The following is a 17,621-nucleotide window of genomic DNA, read 5'->3' as shown; positions in this document are numbered from 1 at the left end:
CTTTAGGGCAGGGAAACTTTTGTTCTGTTCATTATCCATGCGCCGGGTGTTTAAGCCAATCAGTCAATCATTAATCAATCCCAGTGAGCAAGTTAACGATTGAACAATTGAACAACTTTGCATTTCACACACACACACACACACACAAACAGAATTTCAGTTTTAACAACTGACACATCAAAATGCTCAGGGCCAACTGTCAAACTTGAACCCAACAAATTATTTTCTCTCATTGTTTCCAGTTCTGGGGAAAGATAACAAAACGAAACACAGACACACACTAAAACTAAACAGGTTTCTATCCATTCCAATATAGAGTGATATAACTCTCTTCGCCATTATGACAACAAAGAAAAAAAAGTTTTTTTAAAATTCACAAAAAGATGTTCACCAAAGATGAAAGAGTACCCACTCCAACTTCAGATGTCTAAAATCTACATGAGAACATTTTAAGGTCGTCCCAAGGTAACAGTGATGGTACAGTAATAGTAATTCATATCAAGTGTAATTTTTTAATCATGAAAAAGTGATCATAATACTTATCATTTCAAGCTCCGATTCATTTGTCTTATCAGTAACGACAACATGCACACTACAAAATCACAAGAGCACTGATGTAAAAGATCTTTAGAGGAGATCATCGAAGTTCAAATTTACAGATCTACTGTATAAATATGCCTTTAAAATCAAAGGGAAAAAAAAAAACCCCAACAAATAACCATCATACCCAAGAATCAAACAATCCCATGACCTTTACACTGCACACCCACACCCACACAAACACATAGACATATGAACACACACACACACACACACACACACACACCCTGCAACAATTAACCAAAGGTTTTACAAGTCTGAGTCATGCACAAGCAAGCACTTTTCTCCTATTTCCATCTCATTAATTATGATTATGTAGCCTGTGATATATATGAAGAAAATTATCATGTGTTACAGTTGTTGTTTTTCTTACCAGTGATTTCAGACTGGCAAAATTATCTTTTCCACCCCATGTCTGGAGAGCTAATGATGATAAAAGCAGAATGTCACTGGCAGCCTTTCAGAACTGAGGCAGGGTTTTATCCCATATATCCGCAATAGCATTCATAACACAGACAGAGAAATAGAGAGAGAGAGAGACAGAGACAGAGACAGAGAGAGACAGACAGACAGAGAGAGAGACAGACAGACAGCAGGTTGGTGGTGGAGGGTTGAAGGAGTGGTGAGGAAGGAGGTAGGGAGAGGACGGGAAGAGAAATCTCTGAGATAATGACAATGTTTAAGACAACCACCAAACAAGCAAACCAACCTACCAGCAAACTATTATGTTGTCATAAGCTGACAAGGACACACATACACTTGCGCACGTGCACGCGTATGCGCCCCACACACACACACACACTGTTTTCTTTCTCCACAAAACATATGGGTGTATTTTTTCATGCACTTGTTAGTAAAGTTTATGCTCCAAAATGGAATATGGTGACGATATAACATGTATAATTTCCTTCTTCCTCAATCACCAAAAGAAGAGCATTAAACTATTTTAAAGTATTATTTAAACCACAGTCTGTTTTTGTTTTGGTTTTTACCAGAATTTTCAGAAACATGAAATAGTTTTAATAACCGAATTATAAAATTCAACCTGATAGAACAGACTTAAGTGCCTTCACATAAAACCTAAAAAACATTAAAAAAAAAAAAAAAAAAAAAAAAAGTTAATTTGTGCATTAACTGTGAACATTTATATAATTTGAAAAATCTAGTATTTGATGAAATGAATCCTCTCTCAAACTTATCAAAAGTTGTTTAATGTAACAGAAACAAATAACAAAAGAAACAAATAACAAGATACATGAACCTATAGTTACACACAATTAAAATTAGCATGAACACCACAAAACCAAAACTGAAAACAACTCTCTGCCCAAATTCCTCTGATGAACTTGAGAGGTGAAAAGTAACTTCTTCATTCATGAGCTGCAACACTAATGTATGCAGTCATACTATGCTTTCAGGAAAAGGTGGGGGTGCATGCTGGTTATGTTCTTGTATCTATAACCCACCAAATGCTGACATGGATTGCAGGATCTTTAACATGCATGCATGTATCTGATTTTCTGTATGCGTATGCACATAAAGGGGGTTTCATTCAGGCACTGGCAGGCCTGCACATCTGACATGGGAGATCAGAAAAATCTCCACCCTTTACCCACCAGGTGCCATGACTGAGGATTCAAACCCGTGGCCCTAAGACTGAAAGTCCAACACTTTAGCCACTCGGCTGTTGCGCCCGTCAGGTAAAAAGCAACAAATCCCAGGACACATGGTGATGTTTACATCACTGACACATGCCGGCACAAAATGGATTGCCCCACTGTGTGCTTGGACCCGAGCCCACCCAGAATGATTACAGTTACCAAGGAGCCAAGGGAGGATCAAGTCTTCCCTGGTGAGACCAGTCATCGTCAACCTGTTAAACCTGAGGCTAGGAGGATGAATGCAATGTCAACAACGAAAAACAAGTTACACCGGACTGGATAACAGGGACGACTGGGACAGACCTCTGCAAGCGTTAGTACTACCCATAGTGCTAAACGTGAGAACAAGCGCAAGCTGTCTTGCTGAAATTGGGGTTAAGATACATCAACAAAGTTTAAATAAAAACATGAGTCAATTATGCAGTTACAACCAAAAAACAGCTTGTGTTTAAGTGTTTGTGCTTGTGCGTGCATGCATGCACATGTCCATGCATATATTATGCAAGCTTGTTGTTATGATGGAATCAAGTACAATAAAACTGTAGATAAGAAGAAAAAAAAAGACGGAAAAAAGAGAAAGAGAGGTGTTCTTCCTCCACCCTATTAAGCCACACCTCCAACCCATTAACGTCTTGCTTGCTGAGCCTTGGTGAAATTAAAATCAGTGTGGCATCAATTTGAAGTGCAGAAGCTACTTTCTAGTGTACTTTGAAGCAGAGTAACTGATTTTGCTGAACAAAACTGATGATGCAGTCCCAAGAGAAAGACATCCGGACAAGAAAAAATGATGACTGACAACCTGGCCTGTATCCCGTATCTTGTCTCAGTGAGGCAACAGCTCTTCACTGATGAGCATACTCATCATCAGCAGTCAAGGGGGCTAATCCAAAAGCACAAGCCCAGAAAGCACTGACCTGCCAGCTCCTGATCAATATTACTGGCTGTAAGACTGTCTTCATCAACTGCCAGTCTCAATCAACACTGACACAGTCTCCATCAACACTGACAGACACAACACTGACAGTCTCCATCAACACTAAAAGACACAACACTGACAATTTCCATCAGCACAGACAGTCTCCATCAACACAGTTAGTCTTCTTCAACACAGACAACAGTCTCCATCCACACTGACAGTTTTCATCAACACTGACACTGACAGACAGTATCCATCAACACTGACAGTCTCCATCAACACAAATCTACATCAACACTGACAGTTTTTAACTACACTAACAGTCTCCACCAACACCGACAGTCTTTATCAAATGACAGTATCCATCAACACCGATAGTCTCCATCAGCACTTAGTCTTCATCAACTAACAGTCTGCATCAACACTGACAGTTTTCAACTATAATAACAGTCTCCACCGAAATTGACTGTCTTCATCACCTGACAGACAGTCTCCATCAACAAGGAAAGTCTCCATCAACAGTGAGTCTTCATCAACTAACAGTCTGCATCAACACTGACAGTTTTCAACTATAATAAGTCTCCACCAAAACTGACAGTCTTCATCAACTGACAGACAGTCTCTATCAACACAGTGTCTTCATCAACTAATAGTCTCCATCAACACTGTGTCTTCATCAACTGAAAGTCTGCATCAACACTGACAGTTTTCAACCACACTATCAGTCTTCACCGACACTGACAGTCTTCATCAACTAACAGACAGTCTCCATCAACATTGACAGCCTCCATCATCACTGAGTGTCTCCGTAACACCAACAGTCTCCATCGACAATGACAGACTTCATGAACTGACAGACGGTCTCCATCAACAATGACAGTCTTCATGAACTGACAGACAGTCTCCATCATTACTTACAGTCTGCATCATTACTGTCAGGCAGTTTCCAATAACACAGTCTCCATCAACACTGACACTAACAGTCTTTATTAACACTGACAGTCTCCACCAACACTGACAGTCTTCATCAACACTGACAGATAATCTTTAACAACACTGACAGTCTTCACCAACACTGACAGTAACCATCAACACTGATACTGATAGTCTCCACCAACACTGACTGACAGTCTTCATCAACCCTGACAGTTAATCTTCATCAACACTGACAATCTTCAACAACACTGACAATCTTAACACTGACAGAATTACTGACAGATAAGGTTCATCAACACTGACAGTCTCCATCAACAGTCTCCATCAACACAGTCAGTCTCCATCAACACTGACAGTCTTCAACAGAGTCAGTCTCCATCAACACTGCCAATCTTCAAAACAGTCTCCGTCAACACAGTCTCCATCAACAGACAGTCTCCATCAGCATTGACAATCTCCATCAACACAGTCTCCATCAACAATGACAATCTCCATCAACACTGACAGTCTTCAACACAATCTCCATCAACACTGCCAGTCTCCATCAACACTGACAGTCTTCATTAGTCTCCATCAACACTGCCAGTCTTCAGGTCTCCATCAACACTGCCAGTCTTAAACAGTCTCCATCAACACTGACAGTCTCCATCAACACTGCCAGTCTTCAACAGTCTCCATCAACACTGACTGTCTTAAAACAGTCTCCATCAACACTGACTGTCTTCATCAACACTGACAGTCTTCAACAGTCTCCATCAACACTGACTGTCTTAAAACAGTCTCCATCAACACTGACTGTCTTCATCAACACTGACAGTCTTAAACAGTCTCCATCAACACTGCAAGTCTTCAACACAGTCTCTATCAACACAGACAGCTCCATCAACACTGACAGTCTCCATCAATACAGACAGACTGCCTTCTTCAACACTATCAGTCTTCATGAACACTGTCATAATACATCAACACTGACAGTTTTCAACAATCTTCATCAACACCGCTAGTGCTAGTCAACATTAACACAGTCTCCATGAACAATGACAGTCTGCATCAACAATGAGAGACAGTCTTCATCAACACTGACAATCGCCATCAACACAGACTCTCTTAATCAACACTGACAGTCTCAATCAACACTGACAGGCAGTCTTCATCGACAAAGATGGTCTTCATCAACACTGACAGTCAGCATCAACACTTACAGTCTCCATCAACACTGTCTGCATCAACACTGAAAGACTGTATTATCAACATTGACAGTTAGTCCGTCTTAATCAACACTGACAGACATCCTCCATCATCACTGACAGTCTGTCACGATCAAAACTGCCAGTCAGGTGCTGGGGGACTGATCTACTAACAGCAGCTCTCCATCAATCCATGTGAAGAAATGAAAACATGATGATAAAATGCAAACATAAAATGGAAATGAAAACATGATAAAATGAAAACAGCTAACATTTAACAGTCCGTGGTAAGAGTATGAATAAAATAACAGTTGTACAGTTATACCTCCCACAGCCCTTTACTGTTTACAATAACACATTTGTCAGACATATAGCAAACGTCACACATACACATACACACACATGCACACACACACACACACACACACACACACAGAAAGAGGAATACACACACACATAAATATAAGTGGAAGAAATATGATGTGGATCCAAACAATACAGATATGGAATGTCCACAGTTATTACTTTATCAATGCAATAATATCCAGAAGGTCAGATTTCATCCAGGATGTAATATCAAGCCTGTCACCGTGCACATGAATGCAACACACCAGATATGCCAGGCTGCTGTTTTGGGACAAAAAAAAAAAAAAAAAAGAACTTCCCCCCTGTGACTCCAAATATAAATCCCTTAGCTTGGGATAGTTTAGCACCAGCCTCGACTCCTTCCCCCCTCCCCTCCCCTCCCCCAACCTCAACTCCCCACCCTAGCCTCTCTGACCCCATCCCTCAACCTACCTAATCCAATCCCTCACCCAACCCAAGGTCACTGTGTGTGTGTGTGTGTGTGTGTGTGCACGTGTGTCATTACAACCCCAACCTTAGGTATTCTTATATACATACAGACCCCAACCAGTGTGACACTGTAGAAACCCAGAGGAAAGAGAGACCTGCACAGGGGCAAGACACACACGGAGCAAGAGGGACACAGTGAAAGGTGCCCGGGACCTTGCTTTCTTCCAGCACACAGACTGCCAGAAGCAGAGCAGAGGGCAAGGCTGTCAGGGACACTGGGAGGAGGAAGTGGTGGATGAGGATGAGGAGGAGGAGGTGGAGGCAGCCAGCAGCCAGTCAGCCAACAGGCAACAGGGAGCGGAGGGGAGTAAAGGGCCAGGGCTTTTAACACAGTTTAAGAGCAGCAAAGCTCTACTGCTGACAGCCCCGTGTATTGGGCACCCTCCCACCCCCCCTTCTCTCCCCTGGTGTTCACAAGTGGCGGGATCCTGGGCCAAATCAATATCCACACACACCAGTCAGCACTAAGAAAGCTACCACACCAACAGCCTGTGGCACTCACAGCTCCTCCCCTCCCACACCCCACCATCCCCGATCCCCCTCTGGAGGCTGCTGGCAGAAGCTAGCCCTAACACTTCTCACTCTAAACACCATCCCTACACTACACTACTCACTACCATACACTGCACTACTCACTAACTGAACAGCATCACTATTCTACATATATGTGGATCTCCCTACCTTCCGCTGTCACCTGCTATGTGGGCTGCATATATATATATCAGTTTGTTTCAATGGTGTCAGTCATTATCAATCAAATCCAGGGGGGGTGGGGGGGCGGACCTGGGGGGGGAGCTGGTGGGAAGGGGGGTGCAGGGGGGGGTGAGGGGGGCGGGCGGAGGGGGGGGGGGTTGAGAGGGGGCTTGGTCATAGCAAGACAATGTTGATATGCATGCACTTCAAATCAAATCATATTATGTTTTGACTTTGAGCCTTGCCGAGAGGGGGCGTTGAGAGGGGGCTTGGTCATAGCAAGACCATGTTGATATGCATGCACTTCAAATCAAATCATATTATGATGCTTTGACTTTTGAGCCTTGCCAACCACTAAGGCCATCTCAAGGCTATCAGCACGTTAGCATCTACTTCAAGCCAAGGGTAAAAAAAAAGAAAAAAGAAAAAGAAAAAAAAAAGGACAATATAAACTAATCACCACTCCAATTTTTTCACACAAAACTGAAAAAGTTAATCTCCAAGTGCATACACTTCGTTCAAAGTACTCTCTGACTCAGTCCGACAGTGACAGAGCCCGTGACAGGGAAATCTCAGTAAGGTACTGTCAAAATCATAAAGTGTTAATGAGAAAATTGTCTCTCAATGTGTCACACTTGCAAGCACAGTGACCCACCCCCTCCCCCCACCGTCCCCCCTCTATACCAGCACCACACCATGTACACATATGCTGAATCCACAATGTAGTACACAGGTTGTTTCATCACATAAGGCTGATAAGCTGGGAAGAACCTAGCTCATGTCTGACTCATGAATAGATTTTTTTTTATAGATTGTCAATAAATATACTTTACCTAGAAATCTTCTCATCTAATTGCTGCATAAAACAAAAATCACCAAAGAAATCTAGTCAAGTGACTCACGCAGTCACCGTCAGTTCTGCAAATTTATACATCATCTTATGGCGTGACAGAAAAATAGAACTTAGATGATTAAATCTGGATACAAGAAGATGCTAGGAATGAAATACATACATACATATATATATATAATACATACATACATACACACACATATTTCATATACATATAACAAACATACACTTTCCTTCTATCAAACAAACGAAAGCAGTGAGAAACTTTCTCGATTTGGCTGTGCAGATTGTGTAAAAACAGAAAGATACAAGCAACAGTATATCATCTAATACTGTTTTGGGTTTTTTTTAAACAAACTTCATGAAAACTACAAGGCTCCAACCCCACCCTGAACAGTTTTATTCAAACAGAAAATTGTTATTGTTGTTTTTAGATTTAAAGTGGAAGAAATATATGTCAGTAATCTCTGTGAAACCGATTCCATTCAGCATGTCTTGACAGAAATATAAAGCTGTACTTTTTACCTTTCTTTCTTTTTTTTTTTTTTTAAACTAGTATAGTCTCTCATACCCTGATAAGTGCAATGGATTAAGCGAAGATCAAACATCTGCTTTTTTTTCCCCCAGCAGATGTGGTATGGTGATATCTGTCCACATGCTCTAACTTTTCCTTGAAACTGAAACTGACAGACATATTATCAACCACAATCACCCACAAAATCAACTCAACCTCCATAGCCCAGTAACTTTTCATGACATTTCTTTCATAAACAATACCATAATATTTTATGCATACGCAAAAGTATGCACAATGAAGAGATGTATCATTTGAATCACTCAAGTTCATGTAATCTGTATTTCCATTCTGTTCCATTTGTTCTTTCTCAACCTCAACATGTGTGTATGTATCAATGTATGTATGTATAGTATGCATGTTGCATGTATACATGTGTGTATATATACATACATAACCATGTATGCATACAGGTATTCATGTGTGTGTCTATACATATATGCGTGCGTGAGCATGCATGCATGTATATGTGTGTCTGTGAGTGCGTGCGCACCTGTGTGCGCATGCATGCATGTCTAAGCATGTACACACACGTGTGTACATGCATACATGTATTTAAATTTTAATTCCTCAATAATAATAATGTATACATTCAATGCTGACAGATTTCTTTTGAAACATGAATGTAAAATATCTGAAGTAAAACACAACTGAAGTTATGTCAACATACTCTTTATCTTATCTGTTATTGTCATCCACAGCTGTCAAAATCCTAAGATCCCATTTCCTAAGAAGTACAGGTAATGTATTTTTCCACTTAACCATTGTGGAAAAACACTCTCTCATTGGACAAGTTAACAACACTGACAAGAATCCTCAACACATGATCAACAAAAATGACCCATGCTGTTATATATTAACCCCTTGACTGCTGCTGATGTTGGTCAATGAAGGGCTGTCACCTCACGGATTAAGACTGAGCTCACAGGTCAGGATATCAGTCGCCATACTGAACTTTTCCCCCTTGGAATTGCATGACCTTTGTTCAGCAAAATCAATGACACCACTGAAAAGTATCTGTGCACAAAGTAGAGCTCTACCGCACTCCAAATCCTACACTTCAAATCCTTGCCACACTGACTCTCATTTCATTACAGTTCAGCAGTAATGAGGTTAAGAAATTAATGATTCACTCAGCGTATGAACATCAGCATCCTGACAAAACACAGAACAGAAATTATCCAATGAACTTACGAAGAAAGGCTGATCAGTTTAAGCCTATTCTAGGAATCAAGCCATCTGTCCATAACATGTTATTTCCGAATGTAACTACTTTTCCTTTTTTTTCCCCAAAACAGCACCTCCATACTCACAGTACTTAACACAAAATACCTGTTCCCCAAAAGTGACAGCCTTGCTTTCAGTTACAGTTACAGAAATGATTTCTTTCAAGTTTCAAGTTCATCCCCAGCCCTGTAAAGTGCCTACAGGGGCAACTTTTCATCCTTCATCAGCAAGCCACAGATGACTAGATGTAAATTGCTTCTCCGTCCCTTGAACATGCTACAGGCATGCCACCCACACCTCTATCTGTAATTCAGAGCTGCTGCCACTAGTACATATTTCTTAACACAGAAAAAAAACAAACACCTGCTATATTGGCTTGAAGATGTCAACCCTTATCAAGAGCAATCATAAGGGTGATGGGTGCGCTGAATGTCAACACCTTCCTTGACACCTTTCAAAAGTTAGCAGTAATCATTTTAAATTTCCTGAAAATCCTATAGACTACTATCTATCCCTCTCCCTCTCAGTTGCATACAAAGATTAATCAATCTAAACACAGATGTCTTCATTTTCCAAAAAGGAGTGGAAGAAGCATTAAAAAAAAAAGTCTTGGTTCAACTTTTAACCTCAAAACTGCTTTGCGCTTGGTTTAAAAAATCTCATTTATGCTCATGTTCGTTGTATGCACTGCAGGCGACAACTGTCTCTCACTGAGTCAGTCACTGTGTAGTGCTCTTCAGGCTAAGGCGAAATGTAATCAGTTTTGTAACTGCTCTGTTCAAAACATTGTACTGGGGAAAAAAAATAAATTAAAAAAAATCAATGGCTATGACAATATGATTACATCGAATGTATGGTCAACTTAAAAATAAAAAAAATAAAAAATCACTTCAGTTTCATGGAAGCATAAAACTTCAAAGCATGCAGACTGAACTGAATCTGTTGAAGAAAGGGGGGGAAAAAAGTCCTGATTCAAGAAAATTGAAAACTATCTCAAAAAGGGAAACAACTTTTCTTCTTTATTTTTGTATTCATAATTCAGTATGTTGAAACTCTGACAAAATTCTGCATCTGAAAAGGATTACTGGAGGGGAGTTGAAGGATTTGTACCCAAAACTCTGCACACACAGACACAGGCACACAGACACAGAAACACACACACACAGAGTCACACACACAACCGTGCGCCCCGCAAGCACACACACACAAACCAAAGCCTTCTCACATTGAATCAATATCCTACCCAATCCTCCCCAATCCCTGGGCCCAAAAGTTTAATAAAAATGAATAAGAAAAAAAAATCATTTCAATAATGAAAATGGGATGGAAATAAAAGCACTAATGATGGCATCAACAGGATGAAGTAAGTCAAGCATAAAAATGATTGATCACAAACCCAGGATAACGTTATTGATTGCAGGCAGGGATTAATCACAAAAAGGTTTCATAGTGCATGCCCCCATAAATCAGACCAGTCACACACAAGTCAACTCAGACACAATTCTTCACAATCCATAGTTCTGCCTCAGCTGCAGCACCACTTTTTTGTTCAACCGCACTTATCACATATAAGCAGACAATCGAGGAATTCAACTGGATGCAGCGACTTTCGTACATGCCATGTGCACAAGAGGACTAAGTGAACGATGGAGTCCATTAAATCTACATTATAAAATATTCTTGTGCATAAGCCAAAATATTAATTTTCCTATCTCTTCCACAAAAGATAGTCTTCAAAAAAGGTGATACATAGATATGTCACGTTTGTGTGCGCGCATGCGCATGTGCGTGCATGCATTGTGTGTGTGAAGAAGATAAGAGCGTTTTGTTATGATAGTCTTCATGCTTCAAGATCTGTGCGCATGTGCCTGCAAGTGTGTGTGAAGATGCATTAAGTTGTAAAAGACTCACATTTCAAGATTTGAGCTGACACTAGTGTAAATAACCAATAAGAAATTCTACACTAAAAAGACACACAAACACTGATCACCAAGACAGGCTGATCATGTAAACTTGCTCTGTCTGCATATGTACACTTGTGACTTTTCATTTCTAAGCCAAAAAACAAACAAAAAAAAACCTGACAAGAGGCAAACCTTTCAAGACTCACATATGTTACCAACCAGACCCAAGACAGCAGAATAGGGCATCACAAAGCAAAGAATCATCTCATACAGTGTAATCATTTGAAACTGAATGGCACCAATTCCTATGAATTCAGGACTCGATTTCTTTTGTTCTCTAATCTGAACTTCCAGAGCAGTTTACATTCTGGCCTTCACAAATTACAGTTTGGATGCAAACATAGAATATTTTTTCCAACTGTTCATTTCTGTGACACTGACTCTGACCTTGATAATCATCATGTTCTCCCCATAATATAATATTCCATGTACAATGTTTGAAGAAGACTCACTGAGTCAAGAAGAGCCTGAGCTTAATTAAGCCAAAATTAAATTCATCTGTTGGTATCAATCCCAATGTAATGAAGTGTCCTTGCACACACACAAGCACAAACCACTGGATATCAAGGTAATCACATGGAGTGATGGACTAACATTGTTTGCATTATAATTATTACCTGCCTCATGCTAAACGGAACAGTAATACAAGCACAGTATCACACCAGTTGAGTACTACCCAAGAACATTCAGTAAAGCCAGTGTACACGCCACTGTTCAAAGTGGCAAATGTGAAGTTCTACTTAACTTGGAAATGAAAATCTATAATTAAGATCAGAGTAAAGACTAACTGACCACAAAAATGCAAAAAGTTCTCTGCTTATTCACATGTCTCTTGCAACTTTTCAAGCATAAAACTTGAGTATGAGAGTTATGATAATCAAAGTAAATTTGTCATTAGTCTGGAGAAGTGAGAAAACAGAGAACAGTCATAAAAATCCAAAGGTCGAGTTATTTATCTTTACGACTTGTGCACATTTTTTCCTATAAACTGAAAAGAAGAAATGGGGGCAACTTAACCATTTTAATCATGTTCGGATACTTAACGCTGGGATAGATCTATCATCGGTCAAGACTCATGCAGCGAGTTTTTCAACAGACGGGATTGGGCTCGTCAAAACAAAACAAAAAAGAAAGGTAAAACTGTTGAACTTTCATTTCTGTCCTTTTCCTCTCACTCTCTATTTTCCCAGTAAATCATATCCACTTCTAACCTTCAGTCAGGACAACTTGTCTTGCTTGATGCTCAGTCTGTCTGCCTACTTTCATTAAAAAAAAACCATCCGTGTATGCTGTCTTAGCGTCTGGTATAATTATAACTTATATAAGTATGAAGTTATTGAACACTGTGACCTTTGAAAGAAAATGTTTTTAAACATGTTCTGAACTTCAAAAAGCAGACTGTTTGCTCATAATTTGTCATACTGTTTTAAGTTCAGCAGCCCTGGGAAAGATCTGTGCAATTATTATTATTAGGGGACACACTGTCATTAGCTCTGCTGCTTTAAAGAAAGCAATCACAAAGCACACACACACACACACACACACACACACACACACAAGAGTACATGTGTAAAGATATATATATGTATACACACGCTTGCACGCACACATTTTCGCAGTTTGAGAACAAGCTGATTTTTTTTTTCAGTCTAAAGGACTCCTATTATGGAGTGGATTGATAAGATTCAATGCACCCGATGAGTATAGTGTACCATTATTTTTCTTCCAGAAAAAAACAAAAACAATAGATTGTAGAAAAAATCAAAAACAATCAACACATTTAACACAAACATTAATCAATCTTTTTAAAAAAAAAAAAAATTATCCAACAACAGAACACACAATCTATATAAACATATGTAAGCACCAACGTGCATGTATACACAGACAGGAAGAGGGGGATGAGCAAGTTCGCACACACACACTTACAAACATTCACAGTCACACTCATTCTAACTTGCCAGACCTCATTTTCATAATTCATAAATTTAGCTAACTGCCTCTCAGTAGAATTTGCTTTTCTTCATAACTATAGCCATTCAATATGGCAAGACCCACAAAAAAACAAAAACAAACATAAGACATCCCCTCTTTCTCAATCATGCCGCCCCTCCTCCTCACTTCACACACTCACACGCATACACACACGCTCGCGCACATGTGTACACAAACCCGTGCTCACACACACACACACACACACACACACATGAGAACTGACAGAGCTTGTTATCTAAAATTTACTTTAAAAACTTTTTAGTTGCTTTTGCAGTTTTGTTTGTTACCCAGTTCACCATCCTCTTCAGAATGACTCACTCAATAAGAAATTATCAAACATAAATGCATAAAATGATTTTTTTTTTTTTTTTTTCAAGATGTGAGGAGAAAGGAAAATCTCAAGCTTTTGCTTTAGTTCTTTAAGAACCTTTGACATATTAGCTTTCCTTTGTTTCTACACAAGTTTCATAACTATCCATACAATGTACAATGCAACTCCAGTGTCAACACATCAACTCTAACAGCTGTATCGCTGGAGAAACTTAAATGTCAAGTCATGTTAAAGCCTTGCCTGGACAATGTGGGTTGTAACTCTGGATTTAGTCATTAGTGACAGAAAGACTGACAGAGTATAAAATTTCATGAAATTTCAAATGCAAATCTTATTCACTCTGACAAAAGTTAATTCTAAAGGTAAAAAAACATTTTTTTAGATCATATATAAAAATCTATATAAAATATATGACATATTATTTGTATTTGTATTTGTGTTTCTATTATCACAACAGATTTCTCTGTGTGAAATTTGGGCTGCCCTCCCCAGGGAGATCACATCGCTATACTACAGCGCCACCCTTTTTTTTGTTTGTTTTTCCTGCGTGCAGTTTAATTTGTTTTTACTATCAAAGTGGATTTTTCTATGGAATTTTGCCAGGAACAACCCTTTGTTGCCGTGGGTTCTTTTATGTACGCTAAGTGCATGCTGCACATGGGACCTCAGTTTATCGTCTCATCTAAATGACTAGCGTCCAGATTACCACTCAAGGTCTAGTGGAGGGGGAGAAAATATTGGCGGCTGAGCCATGATTCAAACCAGCGCGCTCATATTCTCTCGCTTCCAAGGTGGACACATTATGTCTAGGCCATCACTCTACATATGCAGATGTATAACAGATGCAGATGTATAACAATAAAATTAAAGATTCTTCAATTCCTTAATGATCAAAGTGAGCAATGATTCCTCCAATCCCCTTCTATCCAACGCATTGGCTCTGTGCACATAAGTGTGGATACTTAGGCGTGTGTGTGTGTGGGTGTGTGTGTATGTGTGTGAGAGAGAGAGAGAGAGAGAGAGAGAGAGAGAGGGTGACAGGAGTACTTCACAGTCACAAACATATCAATCTGTGCACATCATTTGTAATATATCATTAAAATTTGATTAGTCCAGACCTGGTAAAGCAAAACCCATCATTTTTTTAACTCAGGGTAGCAGAGATGGCAAGGGGGTGGGGATAGTGGGTGTTGCAAAGCGTAATGCTAGCAGCCATGACAGCTTGGATGCATGTCAATTCAATGAACATATGCACTTCAATTTATGTAATATAGTCAGGGAAAGAATGTTCACTTATGTAGAGATGTGTGCTTATAAATGCATACTATTTAGTCAGCGAACCTGTATGTTACTGTTTATATCCATGGTCAAGATGCAGCTAATTAATTTTTTTTTTTTTTTAAGTTAGAATGCACCTCAATATATGCAAAGGTGTGTACGCTAATGTGCACAGGCATCATATGTAATTGTGTGTGTGTGTGTGTGTGTGTGTGTGTGTGACTGTGTGTGTGTGTGTGTGTGTGTGTATGTGTGTAATGTGTGTGTGTTTGTTGGCATGTTTATTTTAAAACTCTGTAAAGCTGCAAAATTGCATCCATCCCCTCTACCACCTTTCTTTTTCTTACATGTCATATGTATAAATAAATAAATTTTCTACATTCAAACATTCTCATACAGTGCTTTCTGGGTTTCTGGTTAAATCTTTAACTGTGATCCTGTCAGTATTACTGCTTCTGAACCAATATTACACCTCTTGACATAATAAAATACTGAATCTAGTTCTAAGATTATGAAAAAAAAGAAAACAAAAAAACTGCCAATGTCTCGGCCCTCTGCTTTTGTTGCTAACAGTCACAATAATACAAACAAAAAATTCATCCAGCATGAGCACAATCAAACGGCAGATGAGTCTGGCTTTTAAGTGTTCACAACAAAACAATGCTCTGTGACTTGATTAATACCCCCAACTGTCATTGTGTATGAAATTAGTCAACAGGCTTCAATGAATGAAGGATACATTCTAAGCGACCCAGTTTTGTTGCCAATGGCTAAAATATGCTGAACGGGATCAAACGCCACTGCCGTCGGCTGAAACGGGAACCCGTGCCGCACGGTCTGAAAAACAAAACATGCGAAAATTCCAGCATTTCAGGGCAAAATGTTGATTTTATTCCCGAGTAACAAGGAGATAATCAATATACAGAATATGTGACGATTGCCTACCTTGCAAGTGTGGAAGTGTTCGGAACGCAGAGTCTCTTCAATCTCCGTGTCACTCTTGGTGGGTGCACTGACTGAAGAGCGAAGGCCATCAAGAACACCTCGAAGAATGGGGAACTTCCTCATTTTCGCGTTAGCTTGCGAAGACGACATGGTGTGAGCCGTGTCTCCAAATTCCCATGTTCATGTCCACTCTCCTCCCACTAGAGCCATCTTTCAACGTAATGCTTGGAAATGCCACAGTTGCCCGGATGTCAATCCCAGCAGTCCGGCTGCTGAAGATGTAGTCTGCAGTCTGCTGAAGCCAGTTTCATCGGCTTTCAAAACCTGAATTTCACTCCAAAGCCAGAGAGTATAGCGTGAAAAATCGGCAAAAATAATAAAGAATAATCCACATTGCAACCACAATTTTTAGGCGATACAACCGAGACTGATTTTGTGTGTGTGTGTGTCTTCCGAAGTGTCGATAAAGGAACTGATCAACTAATGTATGCTCACCTTGTCTTGATCCAGTCGGTAGACAACGCACTGAAACTTCGTCTGCTAAGCTTCGTGAATCGGTCAACAATAAATAAAATCCATGCAACACCTGTCAAGCAGCTTCCAAATGATGGTCAACAGAAGACAGTCTATTAGGGATGGGTATCAACAAGTGCGACGAATGTATAATGTATGCTCAAAGCCTTCTTGACACCGGCCAGTGCCACAGCAGCAGCGGTGTGTCACAAACTGAAACTTCGTCTGCTACAGGCGGCTGTCGCCGGTGTCGCACAAAAATAATTCCCCTGTTAGGTTTACGCTGGGGGAAACTTTTCTCTGGAGTGTTTCGATTCATCCCAGCACAAGTAACTGTCTTCGTCGAGATGAAATTAAGTATCCACAAATGAACATAACTTTAGTACATTACCTTCATACTAAAATACGATATGTCAACATAAACACACGTGCGCGTGCGCGTACATACCGGCACACACACACACACTGCCACTGACACACACACACATACACACACACACACACACACACACACACACACACACACACACACACACACATACACACACATGCAGAGAGATGGAGACGGACAGAGAAAGGCAGACAGACAGAAAGATAGAGACAGACTGACTGAGACTGGCAGAGAGGATCTTCACACGACTGACGGAGGCGCAAAATATATTAATGATAACTTGAAAATAAAATAGATAAATAAAAAAAATAATAAATTATATATTGATTGATTACAAATCGGTAATTAATAAAACTCACTGGAGAGACAAAAGCACTTTTAAACTGAACGCGAAAGCTTTATAACTGAGCCTCTGTTTTAATCGCTGCTGCGGAGCGTTCAGTTTTGGCCGCGGCTCAGCCCTACTGATCATACGGCAGGAACTGACTGAATTCCAAACAGTTGGACTGAAACAAAGATCCGGTTCAATGTGACATTTCCTTTTCACTTCCGAAATACAGGGTCGGCCGGTTTCAAGTTGGTATGAACCGAAGAACTTGTGATGCAGATATAAATAAATAAAATTAATAGATAAATAAAATAAAATAAAATAAAATAAAATAAAAACAGGGGCCTATGTTCATCACTCAGTAGGCCCGTTAA

At 39.8% G+C, this 17,621-nt stretch overlaps 1 protein-coding gene across 1 annotated transcript in view; it reads right to left on the bottom strand.

Moving 5' to 3' along the window:
- Positions 1–16,666, bottom strand: part of LOC143297592 (syntaxin-binding protein 5-like) — an 82,537-nt gene extending 65,871 nt beyond the window's left edge. The window contains exons 1-2 of the mRNA XM_076610000.1: positions 16,016–16,666; positions 15,810–15,907 (exon numbers count right to left, since the gene is read on the bottom strand). Coding sequence (XP_076466115.1) covers positions 15,810–15,907; positions 16,016–16,165 — 248 coding nt within the window. The 5' untranslated portion in view covers positions 16,166–16,666. The remainder of the gene's footprint in view (positions 1–15,809; positions 15,908–16,015) is intronic.
- Between the last annotated feature and the right edge of the window lie 955 nt (positions 16,667–17,621).

Source organism: Babylonia areolata, chromosome 23 (assembly GCF_041734735.1).
Source record: "Babylonia areolata isolate BAREFJ2019XMU chromosome 23, ASM4173473v1, whole genome shotgun sequence".
NCBI lineage: Eukaryota > Metazoa > Mollusca > Gastropoda > Neogastropoda > Buccinidae > Babylonia > Babylonia areolata.
Note: the sequence above shows the minus strand (reverse complement) of the source record. Positions and strands in the feature narration are given on the sequence as shown.